This window comes from Pogona vitticeps, chromosome 4, assembly GCF_051106095.1.
Source record: "Pogona vitticeps strain Pit_001003342236 chromosome 4, PviZW2.1, whole genome shotgun sequence".
In the NCBI taxonomy this organism is placed as follows: Eukaryota; Metazoa; Chordata; class Lepidosauria; order Squamata; family Agamidae; genus Pogona; species Pogona vitticeps.
The window spans coordinates 126,238,424-126,254,509 of record NC_135786.1 but is presented as its reverse complement, the minus strand read 5'-3'; the positions used below and the strand labels follow the sequence as shown (position 1 = coordinate 126,254,509).

General features: G+C 43.6%; 1 protein-coding gene across 4 annotated transcripts in view; it reads right to left on the bottom strand.

Annotated features, from left to right (window-relative positions):
• The window catches only part of UHMK1 (U2AF homology motif kinase 1), a 29,168-nt gene extending 22,335 nt beyond the window's left edge, over window positions 1-6,833 (bottom strand). For 3 of the 4 annotated variants that reach the window (XM_072998282.2, XM_072998283.2, XM_072998280.2), the window contains exons 1-4: window positions 6,442-6,833; window positions 3,840-4,132; window positions 2,165-2,356; window positions 733-827 (exon numbers count right to left, since the gene is read on the bottom strand). In XM_072998282.2, the coding sequence (XP_072854383.2) occupies window positions 733-827; window positions 2,165-2,356; window positions 3,840-4,132; window positions 6,442-6,703 (842 nt within the window). In that variant the 5' untranslated portion in view covers window positions 6,704-6,833. The remainder of the gene's footprint in view (window positions 1-732; window positions 828-2,164; window positions 2,357-3,839; window positions 4,133-6,441) is intronic. The other variant, XM_072998281.2, reaches the window with a different exon arrangement.
• Window positions 6,834-16,086: the final 9,253 nt, after the last annotated feature.

Here is a 16,086-nt window from a genome sequence, read left to right as displayed (position 1 = left end):
TGCCCAAAGCAACTGAAAAGCTGGGTGGAAAAAGACAGCCACGGGCTTAGGTGAAGAGATCTGGTCTGCTGGGGAGGGAGGTGAATCCCTGTGCCAGATTCAGGAGACCGCATCTTTATTGTTCTTCCCCAAGCAAGTGAAGACTTTTCTCTTCAGGCAAGTTTTCCCTCAACGAGTGGCTGCCCGAGTGTGATCTTTTTAGATTGATTGTTATGCATCACTGCTTTGACCGTATTTTAACTTTAGCCTTGCTTGTGTTTCCCATTTCTCAGAGGAGTATTTTGTTCCTTTTTAATAATTTGATATTTAGCATTTTTAGCTTTAAATATTGCCTTTTAATGTACTCCACCTTCGTATACACACAGTCTTGTTCTTAAATATTGCCTTTAAATACTGGAAGCTGCCTTAGGTCCTCTTCTAAGGAGAAAGGTGGGGTAAAAATATTTTAAATAAATAAATGAGCGCATCTCGCCCCAGTAGCTCCACTGGAATCAGACCACAGAAATAAGATAAAACATTAGAAAACATCTACCAACTCTTCTACAAAATATACTGCATCTAAGCTATCTTTCGAAGGTGGGTGTACAATCAAAACTTTCAAAGACGACAATTATTCGACAGGCTTGGATGGTAGTTTTCCAGTGGGTGGAGGGCACTTAAAGCTACAGTACATCTTCTAGAAGATTTTTTTAATAAAATAGTCTTCCTTCAAACCAAAAAGGACAAGCATACCTTTTGAGGAGATCTCTGAGGTGATAGGCCGGGATGGCAGAATTTACCACACTTTTGCTGGCAAAAATGTGATCAATAATGGCGGAATTATTTGCCTAGAAAGGAAGAAAGAGGGGAAAGGGAGGGAATAAAGGAAAATGAGGAAAACTCTTATAAGAAAAACTTGCTTTTACTTCTAGCAACTAGACCATACAGGGATTCATCACACTTCTGCACAACTGGTTACTACTGTCAGTCCACAGGACCTCCAGGTAAGAGTAAAATTCAAGTTGTCCAACAATACAAATTCCTATTTAAAATGAAACTGTATATTATTTTATTAAATCCTAAAATCAGCCCATGTATCAGCTGCTGAACCTCCATTTTCTTCAGCCACCTACACTATTCCCTTTCAGTGTGTAAACCTCCAATTTAGCCAACATAACAACATGTAGTGAAATATCTTGGACTTTCAGAGTGGGAAGAACAAGTGAGATTTGCTTTATGCTTGATTTCTAAAACACATGGTAAATTAGGTAACAACCCTATTGAGTTCAGTTCTTGTTCCTCCCTACTTTCTTAAGGAAACAAACAGCTCATTTCCTTTGGAATAGGGATTCCTCAGATGCTCTTGGATGAAAACTCCCAGAAGCCTTTCTTACTAGCTGTGCTGGCCATGATTTCTGGGAACTGTAGTCCAATAACATCTGGGAACTCAAGGCTGGGAACCACTGTCTTAGAACATCTGGCACAACTTGTTCTATAGGCAGCCCAACATAGTGCAGATTGCCCCTTTTTGCTCTCGGGCAGTGATGCCATAGCTTCCCACTTACAAAACAGTGCCTAGTTGTCTGGGTTTTGTGGACTAGTGAGTAGAGGATTCTACTTCAGGAAAGATGTAGAACAGATCATTCTCTGCTACTTTCCAAGCCTATGACTTTGTTGGCATTTGAAGGAAGGCTGACATCAACAAGCTGCTACTGTAACCAGATTGGGAGATTCCAAAAAGGAAGGAAGGAAGGAAGGAAGGAAGGAAGGAAGGAAGGAAGGAAGGAAAAAGAAAAAGAAAAAGAAAAAGAAAGAAAGACCAAAGGAAATGACTTTCATACAGCTAAACAACTTAGAATGCTTGCTTTGCATGCAAAATGTCCAGGATAAATCCTAGAAATTTCCCAGTTAGGGCTAGCAAATATTTCTGTCCAAATTCCTGAAGTTTTCCTGCCATTCTGATGTACCAAGATAAAACTAGCAAGCTGACCATGTATAAGGCCACTTCCTTCTGAGGACGACAGTTTTAATATTTAATCCAAAAACAAGAATTCAGACTATATAAGATTCTGCCTTTCTTAAACAAGGGTTCAAGAGTTCCTGCACAACCACAAAAACCTGAAGATATCAGATTAAATCTTCAAAGTAAATGATTTCTCTGCAAAGTTACTATAAAGCTACTTACCCTCCATTCCTGAGATTGGACAATATACTTCAGTTTCACTCCTGAGAACATTTCCAGTAATACTATTCCAAGACTCCAAAGATCTACAGCAGATGTACATTCAGTCTCACTTTGTAGTCCAGTCTTAGATAGATAGTTCTGCAGCTCAGCCTCAGGAGCCCGGTATCCGTCAGTCTGAATGTACTTCACATCCTATGGAGCATCAAGAGCTTTTTTAAAATTGTAGTTTCATGTTGCCTTTTGACTCACTATCTGGTTTGCTTCCCACTGTCTGTTAAGCTGCTTTACAAATAGCAAACGATAGTATAAAAATGCATTACTTTCTTCTACTCACAACAAACAAACCTACAAGTATTATTCCCCCCTCTACTGTTCCAGTACTTACACAGAAATATTGTTTACATTTATAACATTTAAGAGGATCCAAAAAAGAGAGTTTGCTTGCTACTGACCTAACACCCCAACACAGATTTCAAAATTAATTCATGGAAATTTTCAAGTTAATTTTTCATTAAAATATGGTGGACTGCAAGAAACGTGAAGCTTTCTGTAAAGGGAACAGAGATGGTTGTCCTCAAGACCACTGATTACAGGACAGTTCATCTGATGACAACTTACGGAGAGCCTGTTTTTAGGCAAAAACCTTGCAGACTTATCAGTAAGGGCTAGCCCCCAGTCTGAGTAGGCCATGCTTCACTCTGAAATGGCAGGTGAGGCATCTATCCTAACAGGAGCAACCAGCAAGGGGTTGCAAGCAGAGATCACATGTTGAGAAGTTTAAAACTGTTGCTACTTTCCCTTTACTCATCACATTTCAGACCTGATTATTCATCATTCTACTCAAGAACAAGAGCAAAAATGAATATCCAAAGGTTTCATTTCAATTTTAGTGCTCTAATGGTTTGGTGAACAGAACTGTAAGATCTGAACTAACTCTGCTAGCCATGGAGTTGCGGGATATGCCAATAAGGAAACCAGCCCAGTTCACTACCTATACAATGAGACGACCAATGATTTAACCACCATGAGTGGAATGACAGTAAGCAAGAATGATTTCATGTTTTTTGCACACTAGATGTAACACAAAACATGGCAATCATTATGGTCAACACTCTCAAAAGATCCATTTAAGTTACTTGTTTCTTTCTATCAAGCATAAGAGATACATTTAATGAAAGTATGTGTGGATTTATGTACATGGACACACACACATATACACAAGGAGAATGAAAATTTCCTTCATCTAGCCAATGACTTGTGAACAGCTTCAGAGATATAGGCAGTTAAGAAATGCTGACAAACTTCCCAATTTTCTGAGAACACTTTTATTTCTTTCATTCAACAATGTTTGCAAACTTAAAAAAAAATAAACTGCCACAAACCTTTTTTAAAACTGGAAGAAACCATGCATTACAAGCAGCAATCTAACTTTCTAAAATGAAAAATAAAAAACCTCTTCCCCTCTATGGAATGATACATGGGGTGATATTAACCTCATCCATGGGATGAACAGAAGTTCACAGAAAGAAATCCTGGGAAATGCAAACTAGGAAATGGCAGATAGGTTCAACAATCAGGACAACACTCAGGCTCTTTTTCTGCAAGATATCTTGCCTTTACTGTCAGAAGAGTTCAACAAATATTGCCAGAAAAGTTTTACTGTAGCTCAACCAACCTGATTCCCTTCCTTAAAGCTGAGCCCAAAGTCAATGAGCTTAAAACACTCCTCCTCTGCACTCCACAGGATGTTGCGAGGCTTCAGATCTGCATGCACATAGCCTTTGTGGTGGAGGAATGCCAGGGCTTCCAGGATGTCGCGGGCACAGTGCTGAGTGATCCACATGGAGCAGCCATGCTGACTGGAATGCACAAGCAGTTCCGACACACTGACATCTAGTAATTCTAATAGAAGGCAGTACGATGGGCCTTTGGCTGAAGAACACTTGGTGAACACACCATAGAGGGTCACTACAAGTGAAACATATCCACAAATATTGGCAGGAGTTACATGGCGTGTAACCAGCAACCTGTGGAAGCTGTTCTCTACTCCTAGCTAGTGATTATCACTGCAAAGAAGTCCACACCAAGACATAGCATATTCCACAGAGGAATCACTGTGTTTGCACTCTCTGAATCATCTACATATGCTGTGTGGTGCAGTGACTGAACTGTAGTATTGCAGTCAAGACTCTGCTCATGACTTGAATTTGATTCCGATGGGCTCAGATAGCCAGCTCAAGGTTAACTCAACCTTCCATCCTTCTCAGGTTGCTAAACGGAGTATCCAGCTTGCTGGAGGGAAGGCCTGCATAATTGTAAACTGTCCAGAGAGTGCTTTAAGTGCTATGGGGCAGTATATAAGCAGCATATTTTGCTTTTGTTGTTTAAAACTGGTTGTCTAATGCTTCCACTGCTAATCACTATCACCCTGTTCTGTTTGCAGATGAAGATGACCATGTCCCATATGATGGCAGCTGATTTATCATCTGCACCATCAGTTCACATAATCTGTTTTACCCTGAGATTCTGTATTAAACAGAAAGCCATCAAGTAGTGTGCAACTTGCAAAAGATTAATAAGCAGCCAGCAAATGGTATATACTCCGATACTGACTTTGACAATAACCCTGTGAATCCAACTAAGATGCAAATGTTGTCGATGAGGGTTCCTGGAGAACTATACTATTCGTTTCTAGCTCAGGTTTTTAATAAAAGAAAAACTAATCTCTCAATTATACAATCTATCCCGAGTATCACACTTTATAACCTTTGGGTATCCTTTCCTCCTGCAAACTGCACCAGTACTGCTGATGCAGCAATTTCTGGTCCACGAAGTAGGTTGTTGAGGACCAGTAGGTTGTAAAGTATCCATTACCACATGCCTTGCAGAGATCATATGCACTGAATCACATCTTCAGACACACCTGCACACATGACTACTCCTGACACCTTTACTGTGATTCTGGAGATTTTATTTATTTATTTATTTATTTATTTATTTATTTATTTATTTATTTATTTATTTATTTATTTATTTATACCCCGCCTATCTAGTCATTTCGACCACTCTAGGCGGCTTACAACAAATGATAACAAGTTCTAAAAAATTTATAACAATTAATTAATTAGATGATTCTGTAAGATGGGAAAAATAAAAATAAATCAAATAAAGAGAGAAAGAAAAAGGAAAGAGGACAGGAATTAGCTGGAAGAGATGAGTAACAAATATTGATGATCAAAAGAGTAAGTGCAGATTCCATAAATGGATATTGGACTTGAGTATGATTGCCAGTTGTGCATTTTTTGGGAAGTATTTATATTTGTAGGATGGATGCATTCTAGAACAGCATGAATCCCATCAGGTGTGGCTGATGTCTACAAATGACAGGTGATGTTTCCATCTCAAGTCTCAGAACTGAATATGAGTTTGTTCCTTGTAGAGAAAGTGCCACCAAAAGCTATCAAGAGGAAGTTTCTGGTGGCCAGTAACCAAGAAAAGGACTAGCTTCAATGCTACACAATTTAATTATAGAATTGCACTGCTTGAGACATCCCTTCCTTGAAAATTATGCTTGAAGCATTTAGCTGCCATCTCCACACCTCACTAAACAGAATGAGTGTACAAACAGGGGTTGGAAACACATGGAACCAGTACAGGGACCACACTCTGTCAGCACTTTTCTTGTAAAATTTACTGGCGGCTGGTCCAGGTATTTAGGATTTGGTTCTGGTTACTGTGCTGGTGATTGATTTGATAGAACAAAAACTACCAAACTGACAAATGAAATTCTCATTTAGCGAATGGGATGATGAATGAGTCCAAGAAGCTAGGAAAACCTCTAAAATGGGCAATGTGGTGTGACTACTGTATGTGTCTGGCATATGCTGCCTATCCCACTTCAGGGAGAGCCCAGTTGTACCCGCTTTAGGGGAGTGGTGGTCCAAAGCAGCTCCTGCCCTGAGGTAGGACAAGAGGAAGGGGCGAGGCGGAAGCGAGGAAAGCACAATATATGGGTCTGAGGTGCCCCAGGGGAGGTGGAAGGGGGGGGGAAAGGTGTGTGTGTGTGTATGGCAATAGCTAGGAGGGAGGGAGGCAGGGCAGTGACGGTGGAGCCGCAGAAAAAGAGGCAGCGTAATCGGCTGCCGAGGCTCTGCCTCCCCGGCCAACTCAGAGGGCGGCTCTGTGGCCTTCTTGGCGATGCCCTGCGGGCGAGAGACCCGGAGCGCCCCTTCCCTTCCCTCTCCGCAGCCGGACCTCCTCCTCCCCGACCCCCTCACCAATGTTGCGGTGACCCCGCAGCTCCTCCAGCGCGGCGCGCTCCTTGCGGAAGCCGTAGTCTCCGCCCCCTCCTTCGCCGGGACTCTCCGGCGCCAGGAACCCGGAGCGCGCCGGCAGAAACTCCTTGACGGCGGCCAGCGGGGCGCGGGGGTCGCCGAGGCAGCGCGCCTGGAAGACGGCGGCCGACGAGCCGCTGCCCAGGGGGGCCTCCACCTGCCACAGCCTGCCCAGCGCCTCCACCACCGACGGCCCCGCCGCCATCCTGCGGGGGGGGGGGCGCAAGGAGAACCGAGACGGTGTCGCGCTCACGTCTCCATGCCCACGGCCGCCGCCGCCGCCGCCTCGCAAGCTCCCGGCAAAGCGCAGGAGAGGAAAACCTCACCCCCCCTACGTCAGGCGGCGGCGACGTCACTCCGTTACGCGGCGACAGCGCTCTCACCACGCGCCTCCTGGAGGACCTGGAAGCGGCCGCCTTCGGCCTGCCCTGCCGGGTGGGGAAGAGGGAGCGCGCCGCGCCGGGCTAGCGGGTGTGGAGGAAAAGGGCAAGCTTTTAAAAGTAGGGCGGGGGATCCCGCTTGGAAGACGCGTGGTGGTGCTGGTCGCTAAGGGACAGAGGCGCGCTCCGCTGAGCAGAGGGTCCCACCATTGTTTGCCGCCAGTGGTGCCTCGATTTATAACCATAAGCCGTTTCAGAAGATGGACATAAGTCGAAGCACCATTTCCCATTGAAATGCATGGGAACTTGATTAATCCGGTCCAGCAGTTTTTAAAAAAATACCCACAGATAAATAATTAAATACTGTCAAACACTGCAAGCTTACCTTATCAGTCCGAAGCCACCTCTGATTGCGGTGGCCGGGAGGCTGAGCCTGGCCAGGATGCTATGGCCGCTCGCCACAGCCTCGCCCTCCACCATGGCTGGCCCTGCTATGGGAGGCGAGCATCCGGAACATCCGGGCCAGCCTCAGCCTCCCGGCGTTGGGTTGCTGTCGCTGCATCCCTTTCCCTAACTGGGCAAAAGAGCTACAAAGCCGCAGCCTCTTCGCCACCAATGGTTTGAATTTCCCGCCTTTCCCCCCTCTCCAGGTTGCAAGTGGAAACAAAAAGGTCGAAAGGGCCATAAGTAGGGACGTACGTATATAAGTCGATGCACCACTGTACTTGGACGAGCTGCAGGTGGCTCAGCGTTGCCTTGTATTCCCCCACCCTGCTCCCCTGCACGCCCAAAGCAGGGGACGGATACATGCAACATCAAGGTCAATTCCGTTGACTAAAACCTGGCCGGGAGCTCTCTGGTGGCGGTGGTAGCTGCAACTGGCCAGGGCATCTGAAATTTCAATCCAGGAAAATGAGGTGAAAACACTCAAAAAACCACATTAGGGATTATTTTCAGGGGATGTTTTATTTTTTATATACAACCATCTACATTTATTCAAATACAGTCCTGTCATCTTCTGGTTGCTGCACAATGGTGGAGTGCGGGGTTTCACTTAACTGGGACATTTTCAGGAAACCAGTAGCAGTTTTCTCAGGCGTGCTGACCTCTTGCAACTGGCTGTGGGCAACACGAGCCCTACTTTATTAGGTTGAAATGGGGATGGTGTCCCTACACATTTGTGGTGGGTGTTGTTAGAAATTATAATCCTGAATTAGGAACTGGGTAAAGATGACCGGAAACACAGCTAACGGACAAATCTCCTGTACCTTGAGAAATCCTGAACCTAGAATAAAACATTTTAATTGAAAGTTGTCTTTATTAAAATTTCATACATAATTATTTATTCATTCAATTTGTATCCTGCTCCTATTAGTATCACAACACTACTCTGGGTGGGTTATAACATGTAAAATAAAAAGCAAAAATAAAAATAGAGATATTAAAACCAACAGCAATAACCCTAAAAAAATCCCAGATGGCACCGACTAATCCCAGAGTGGATGGAGGAGAAGAGGGGAGGGGAAAAGAGGAGAGGAAAGAAAAAGAGGGGATGGTGGTCAGCTGGCGTCAGTGTGGAAAGTCTCCCTGAAAAGCTAGGTATTTAAATGCTTCGTAAAAGTCCACAGGGAGGGGGCTAGGCAGAGCTCCTCTGGAAGCTGGTTCCATAAAGCTGGAGCTGCCGCAAAGAAGGCCCTACATCTTGTAGAGGATTTATGGGTCTCCCTTGGTGTGGCCACCGAGAGGAGCCTCAGCTGGGATGATCTTGTGGGTCAGGCAGATGACATTAAAGAAAGATGCTCTGACAGGTAACATGGACCCAAACCATGGATGACTTTGCATGTGATTGTCAAAACGTTGAACCTGATCCAGGATGCCATGCGCAACCAGTGGAGGTGAACCAGAACCAGAGTGATGTGGTCAAATTTACTTGCACCAACCACCAGTCTGGCTGCCACATTCTGGACCCACGGAAGTCTCCAGATCAAATCCATGTAGAGAGCATTGCAGTAGTCAATCCAGGAGATGACCAGGGCCTGCACCAAAGTCTTGAGGGAGTCCTCCCCCGGTCAGAATGGGCATGGAGGACATGATGTCCTCCAAAATGGTTTTCTGCTCCACCAGGTGAGACACCATGGTGTAGGTGGAGTTCCACCTGGTTGGCAGGCCCATCAGGAGAACATGTATCTCCTGCCCCAATTCCTCCTGCCTCTCATGCAGCTGGCAAGCAGTTTTCAGGCTGTGCGAGAAATGGCCCACAAGTTGGTAGCACTGCTCCAGGAGTCCCCACATCTCCCGGGTGCCTGTGCCCCACTTGGGCTTGATGCGACTCCCCAGGACAATGGAATCATGCACAACAAGATGTAACCCAAACAAAATTAAATGGAGAGGTATCGGGGGGGGGGGGGGAGATGGACTTTAAATGCAGCAATTTTGAAAGAAAAAGAATTAATTGAGAGGACCAGAAAAGAAATTGAACTTTTAAAATATATGGGACACCACAAAAGCATTTTTTAGAGGAATAGTGATTAACATACCAAGCAAAGAAAAACAAGATGAAAAAGCAACAGTATCAGAAATTGAAGGAAGAATACAGAAAACTAGAAGCAGAACTTCAAAAATGCCCACAGAACAAATTCAAAATAATATGGCACTGATCAAACATAAATTAAACTTATGAGAAACAGAAGAAATGCTCAACAAATTAAGAAACAAAATTTCTTTGAAAATGCAAATAAGCCAGGAAGGTGGCTAGCCTATAAACTTCAAAAACAAAAAATAATGAGACCTGATAAAAGATGAAACAGGGAAGATTCAACATCAAGAAAAAGAAATCCAAAGGATAATCAGAGTATACTATCAAAATATTTATAAAGCAGAAGTCTCTTCAGAAAAGATCCAAGAATATTTAGAAAAAGCAAAGTTACCTAAAATTCCCAAAGCTCATAAGGAAATATTAAACATAAAAATTACAATGGAGGAAATAACAGGAGCAATTAAAAAACAAAAAATGAAAAATCACCAGGGCCGGATGAATTACCAGCAGAATACTATAAAACATTTCAAGAGATCCTGAGTAACCTCATTAAAGATATCTGTAATGAGGTTTTACAAGAAGCAAAAGCACCAAAATCTTGGATGGAAGCATATATTACTTTGATTCCTAAAGAGGAGAAGGAACTAGAAGCGATACAGGCCAATTTCACTATTGAATGTGGACTACAAAATTATGGAGACAATAATGGCAAATAGGCTGAAATAATATCTAGGGGAATTTATTCATCTAGATCAAAATAGATTTTTACCTAATAGACAACTGAGGCATAATTTGAGAGTTATAATGGATATTTTGGAGGACTATGAAACACACCCAGATAAACAGATGGCCTTACTATTTCTGGATGTACAGAAGGCTTTTGACAACATAAATTGGAAATTTGTGTGGAAACAACTCAAAGTAATGGACTTTGGTCAATACTTCATAAATATGAATAAATGCAATTTATGAGGAACAAACAGCAAAGATAATAGTTAATGGAGAATCTACAGGAATAGTTGAGATCCAAAAAGTAATTAGGCAGGGATGTCCTCTATCTCCACTGTTGTTTATTTTAACATTGGAAATAATGAATAGAGAGATAAGACAAGACAAAGAAATAAAAGGGACCCAAGTTAAAAACAAAAGTACAAATTGCAAGCTTTTGCGGATGATCTGGTCTTCATATTAGAAAACATATTAGAGTCAGCTCCGAAATTACTGGAACAGATTGAAAAATTTGGAGAAGTAGCGGGATTGAAGATAAATAGCGGGGAAACTAAACTAATTGTAAAAAACCATGACGGATAAACAGAAAAATCTCCTAACAGAGAAGACCAAGCTTCAAATAGTCAAGAGAGTTAAATACTTGGGAATTTACATGACAACCAGATGCGCAACAATAAGAGAATTTCGGGAAGCTATTGAATGAAATAAAGCAGGATCTGGAAAGATGGGAGAACAGACAGCTATCATGAACAAGTGAAAGAAACAATTGGGCTAAAAGCTTTGGTCACACAATTCAGCTAGAAAAGTGCCAAAAGTTATGGAGTGCTAATTGTAAATTAACCTTAGCAACCACATAGAAAGAAAATTTATACACAATGTTTTACAGATGGAATTTACAAACGTCTAGAATAGCAAAAATGTTCCCAAATGTTTCCGATAGGTGTTGGAAATGTAAAAAACATGAGGGAACATATTATTATGTATAGCGGACTTGTGAAAAAGCAAAAAAAAAAAAAAAAAAAAAGGTTAAAATACACTCTTGGATAAAAAAAATGAAACTGAATATAGAACTCAAACCAGATTTGTCTTTATTGGGTATTATGCCAGAGAATATTAACAAACAAGACAGCTATATTATATTACATATATTGACAGTGGCTAGAATAGAAGCTGAGGCTCCAATACTTTGGCCACCTCATGAGAAGAGAAGACTCCCTGGAAAAGACCCTGATGTTGGGAAAGTGTGAGAGCAAGAGGAGAAGGGGACGACAAAGGATGAGATGGTTGGACAGTGTCATCGAAGTGAGCAACATGAATTTGACCCAACTCCAGGAGGCAGTGGAAGACAGGAGGACCTGGCGTGCTCTGGTCCATGGGGTTACGAAGAGTCGGACATGACTTAATGACTAAGCAAGAACAACAGAATAGTATGCGCTCAATACTGGAAAAATTAGAAATCTCTGTTAGAAGGAAAAAATGTACAAAAAATTGTGTTGAGATGGATAAATTGACAATGACAATTAAAGGGAAAGAGGGTTCGGAATATTATCAAAACTGGAATAAAATGTATGAGTGGCTAGAGCAAAGAAATAAGGTATAGAGACAAATGAGACATTATATGTTATGAACAATTTGATGTACAGTGGTGCCTCGCTAGACAGTTACCCCGCATGACAGTTTTTTCGCTAGACATTGACTTTTTGCGATCGCTATAGCGATTCACAAAACAGTGATTCCTATGGGGGAATTTCGCTGGACAGTGTTTGGTCCCTGCTTCGCAAACTGATTTTCACTAGATGACGATTTGCTTTTTGCTAGACAATGATTTTGCTAAACAGCGATTTCAGTGGAACAGATTATCATCGTCTAGCGAGGCACCACTGTATATCCAGTGAAAATGACGAATGACAATGGAAATGTTTTTATGTGTTGTAAAAATAAATTTTAAAAAAGATGTAACTTGTGTGCCAGGCCCACTGTACCCTCAAAGCTTGCTGCATTCAGTGCCACCAACATGTTGCGCCCAGCATCCATAACCATACGACCAGAGATGACTAAACCCTCTGGTACCCACTTCTGCAGTGCAGCCAGGAACTCACTGATGTTTCTATTTCCTGAGTCTCCATGTGCCATGCCTGCAGCAGAACAGACCTGTAGCCTGGTGGCAGAACAAGGGCTCCCCCTGTGACCCTGTCACAGATGCCCTGCCACTTCTCAAGTCCTCTGGCTCCCACCAGTGGACTGTGACTCAGAGATACCCCTGATTACTTCCACTCCAGAGGTTAGCCATGAAGTGCACCTTTCGCCGCTGTGCAGAGGTGGGATTCAGCAGGTTCGCACCTATTCTATAGAACCGGTTCCTAAATGTACTATTGGTTCGTAGAACCGTTTGCTGGCCTGAGATGAATGAAGGAGGAGGGGCCAGGTGACCAGCGACGAGCGGGGGGAGGGGGGCACAATTAGCTGCCTCCCTTCCTGTACCACACTGAGCCATCTGAGTTGGGGTGTGGGTGAGAGAGATAAAGCCCTGGAAAGAGCATCACTGGGGGAAAGGGGGGGGTGAGTCCTTGACGTCACTGGAGGAAAGCCTATGGCCTTGAGGCGGGGGGGGGGGGTGATTGACAAGGCATGAGGGCAGGATACAGAGGGAAAAAGTTTTGGGGTGAGACCACTTCAGTCAAACACCCAACCGTCCTCGTTTTACTATGATTTTTTTCAAGTTAAAGGTACCACAGAAGACTGTTGCTCTGCCTAGAAACCACATTAGGTATGCAAAGGCGGCCTTCAGGTAACAACAAGCAGGGCTATCAATCATTTCAGGAGCAGGAAAGGGGAGGGAAGCAATTTTTGCTAGTGAGCTATAGGGTGAAATAGGAGGTAAAGGGGAAGGAGAGATGTGTCAGTTTTCTGTCAAACTTGGTCATAAGCACCCACTGTGAGGTGTGTGTTTGTTTGTGTGTGTGTGTTTGGCACATGCCCACGGTGAGGGTAACAGCAGCGGTATGTCCAAACAGATACACTTATCCAGATGTCTTAATCATGTGAGAAGTAGTTGTGATGATAGGCAGTAGGGAGACCACTGTGGAAGAAACCCTCATCGGATCCCACTGTCCTGGGCATGCATGCATGCATGCATGCATGCATGCATGCATGCATGCATTTATTTATTTATTTATTTATTTATTTATTTATTTATTTATTTATTTATTTATTTATCTATCTATCTATCTATCTATCTATCTATCTATCTATCTATCTATCTATCTATCTATCTATCTATCTATCTATCTATCCGTCATTAGGACATAGAACCTGTTGTTAATTTATTTGAATCCCACCACTGCCTGTGAAAGCTGGTCAGACTACCTCCCGCACTGAGCCATAGAGTGAGGGCAGGATTCTACAACTGATGGTTTTTCATGAGGGGGTGTTGTACCACAGGGTGAAAAAAATGCAGCAACCAGCCAAAGTCTGGGACTTCCACGGTGGACAGTGGAAGCCCAAGCAGGGGAATTGTCTCAGTGACAGGTGCCTTACCCTTAGACTGCCTGCTGAGGGCCACTACAGACTAGGGATGGGGATGAACCACCAAAATGGTGGCTCATTGTGGTTTGTGGTTCATCAGGTTGACAAACCACAAATTTCCCCTGGGTTTTCAGACAAACCATGAAACAGCTCATTGGTTCATCTTTTTTAGACAGCCTGAATATCACAATTTCGTTTTTTAAAAATTCATCTCCATGTCTAGTACAGACCCAATGGGTGCAACTTCGTGGAGTGTAGCCCACCTCACATCCTGAGCGCTAGCAACCCCCCTGACTGTCCTTTTTGAAGGAGGTGCCTCCTTCTGCCTCCCCACCTCTCCTCCTGGGGCCGCTCTCTTCCTGCCCCCAGACGGCATTGACAAACAGCCTTCCTGAAACAGGGGCCTCAGGTGGTGCCTCTCCAGATGTTGGCAGAGAGTGGTGGAGGACAGATGCCTGGGGGCCTGACCACATCCAGACCACCACAAGGTAGGCATCGCAGCACACCTGCCGTGGGTGATCATTCACCATTATGAAATTATTCCATAGGAACCCTCTGCCCTGTTTGCCACTACAGTCACCCACTGCCTGCCCCTGGCCCAGGAAGACTGTGCCAGTAGTGCTGGTATGGGAGGATGGAGGAGACGAGCCTGGGGACAGAGGTGTTGGGGAAACCTGCCCTGCCACTACTGGTTCTGAGGACTGGGAGGTTTCTGGATCCTCTGGAACCAGTAACTCCTCAGATTCCTCCAGGAAGAGAAGCGGCAGTTCTTTGGCCACCAGAGGAAGCTCTGCTTCCATGCCTACCTGCAAGGTGGCGGCTGGTCTAGTCAGAGGCTTTCCCCCTTTAGAGACTCCACTGCCCTTCATGTCCATCTTCTCTTTTACCCTGCTGCTTCCTAAACCACACTTCGAATAAAGGGGAGGGGACGGAAAAACCTCATTTGAAAGGAGAAACATGAAGGTGGGGGAGGTGTGGGAAAACTAATATTCCTAAATAACTAAATAAACAGCCATTCCTCACCACACACAGATACTCTGGAATTTAAGGGGGGGGGAAAGGCTAAAATACACCCCCACAGATCACCCACCCTGCCCAAACACACACCTCAAAAAACAACTAATTCTTCAACTAAAATTTACCCCCCAAAAGCCCTACCCAGTGTCCCACTGATGAAAATAATAAAGAAATAAAGTGTTTTAAATGGAACATGTGCTTTGACTTGAGCACATCTTAGTACTGAGTAGAGCACACAAGTACCAGTAAGCAAGCAAACAGCTAGTGCCCCCCCACACACTGGAATTTAAGGGGGGAAAGGGTAAAATACACAGATCACCCATCCTGCCCTAACCCTAAACCCAATAAATAACTGTTCTCCAAACTACGGAACTAAAATGTACCCAGAAAAAATGCTCTCCCAAAATCCAACTAAGTAGCAAATAAGGGAATAAAGGTGTAAAGTATGTATGCTTTGCCACCACAACAGTGAAAAAAACACCACAGCTAGGCACAGCACAACTAAGACCTGGAGCAGAAGTGGGAAATGGCTGCAAGAAAAACCCTATTAACAAGGAATATCCCCACAGCCCTTCCAGCAGGGCAACTGGCTGCCTGCCATGCCAATCCATGAGACTCTTGTCCCTCCCAGTGTTGCCTAGAGCTTCTGATTGGCAGCGGCAGGCAGCAGATGGCAAAGAAAGTCCCCAAAGGGGTAGATGAAGTGACAAATCAAAAATGGGTAAAAATTTATTGCTTTGTATTCATCAGGCTCTCAATATTGAATGAATACAAAATGACAGATTTTTGATGAATCAACATTTTCGACGAATATTGTGATTTGCTTTTTGTTTTGTTCTCATCTCTACTTAATATAGTATGTTTATGGCTGAAGTCAAGCCTTCTAAAGGAAGTGTATTTTGAAAGTGGCAAGCCTGGGTAATGGCTGATAACAACACACATTTATTAAACAAAAGTACTACTTCTGCTAATTGATTTGTATAAATTAGCAAAGGCTTTAAAAACATATAGAATATTGATAGTGTTAATCCGGCAGAGCCATAGAACAGGACTATGAAACCTGCGGCCCTCCAAATACCGCTCTGTGATTTCTGATGATTATGGAGCTGATGGGATTATTTCTGGATCCTCTGGAACCAGTAACTCCTCAGATTCCTCCAGGAAGAGAAGCAGCAGTTCTTGGGCACCAAAGGAAGCTCTGCTTCAATATCTGGAGGCTCAAAATTTCCCATTCCTGCCTAGATTTCCACCTTTTACCTAAATATCCCAATATGAGAGGGCTCCTTGGTAAGTCGTAGGAATAATGGGGCTATACAGGAAGTGCCACTCATCTGATGCCCTAACTCTGCACTGAGGCTATTTACATTTAGGAAGATAAATAAAAGACGACGACAACACAAC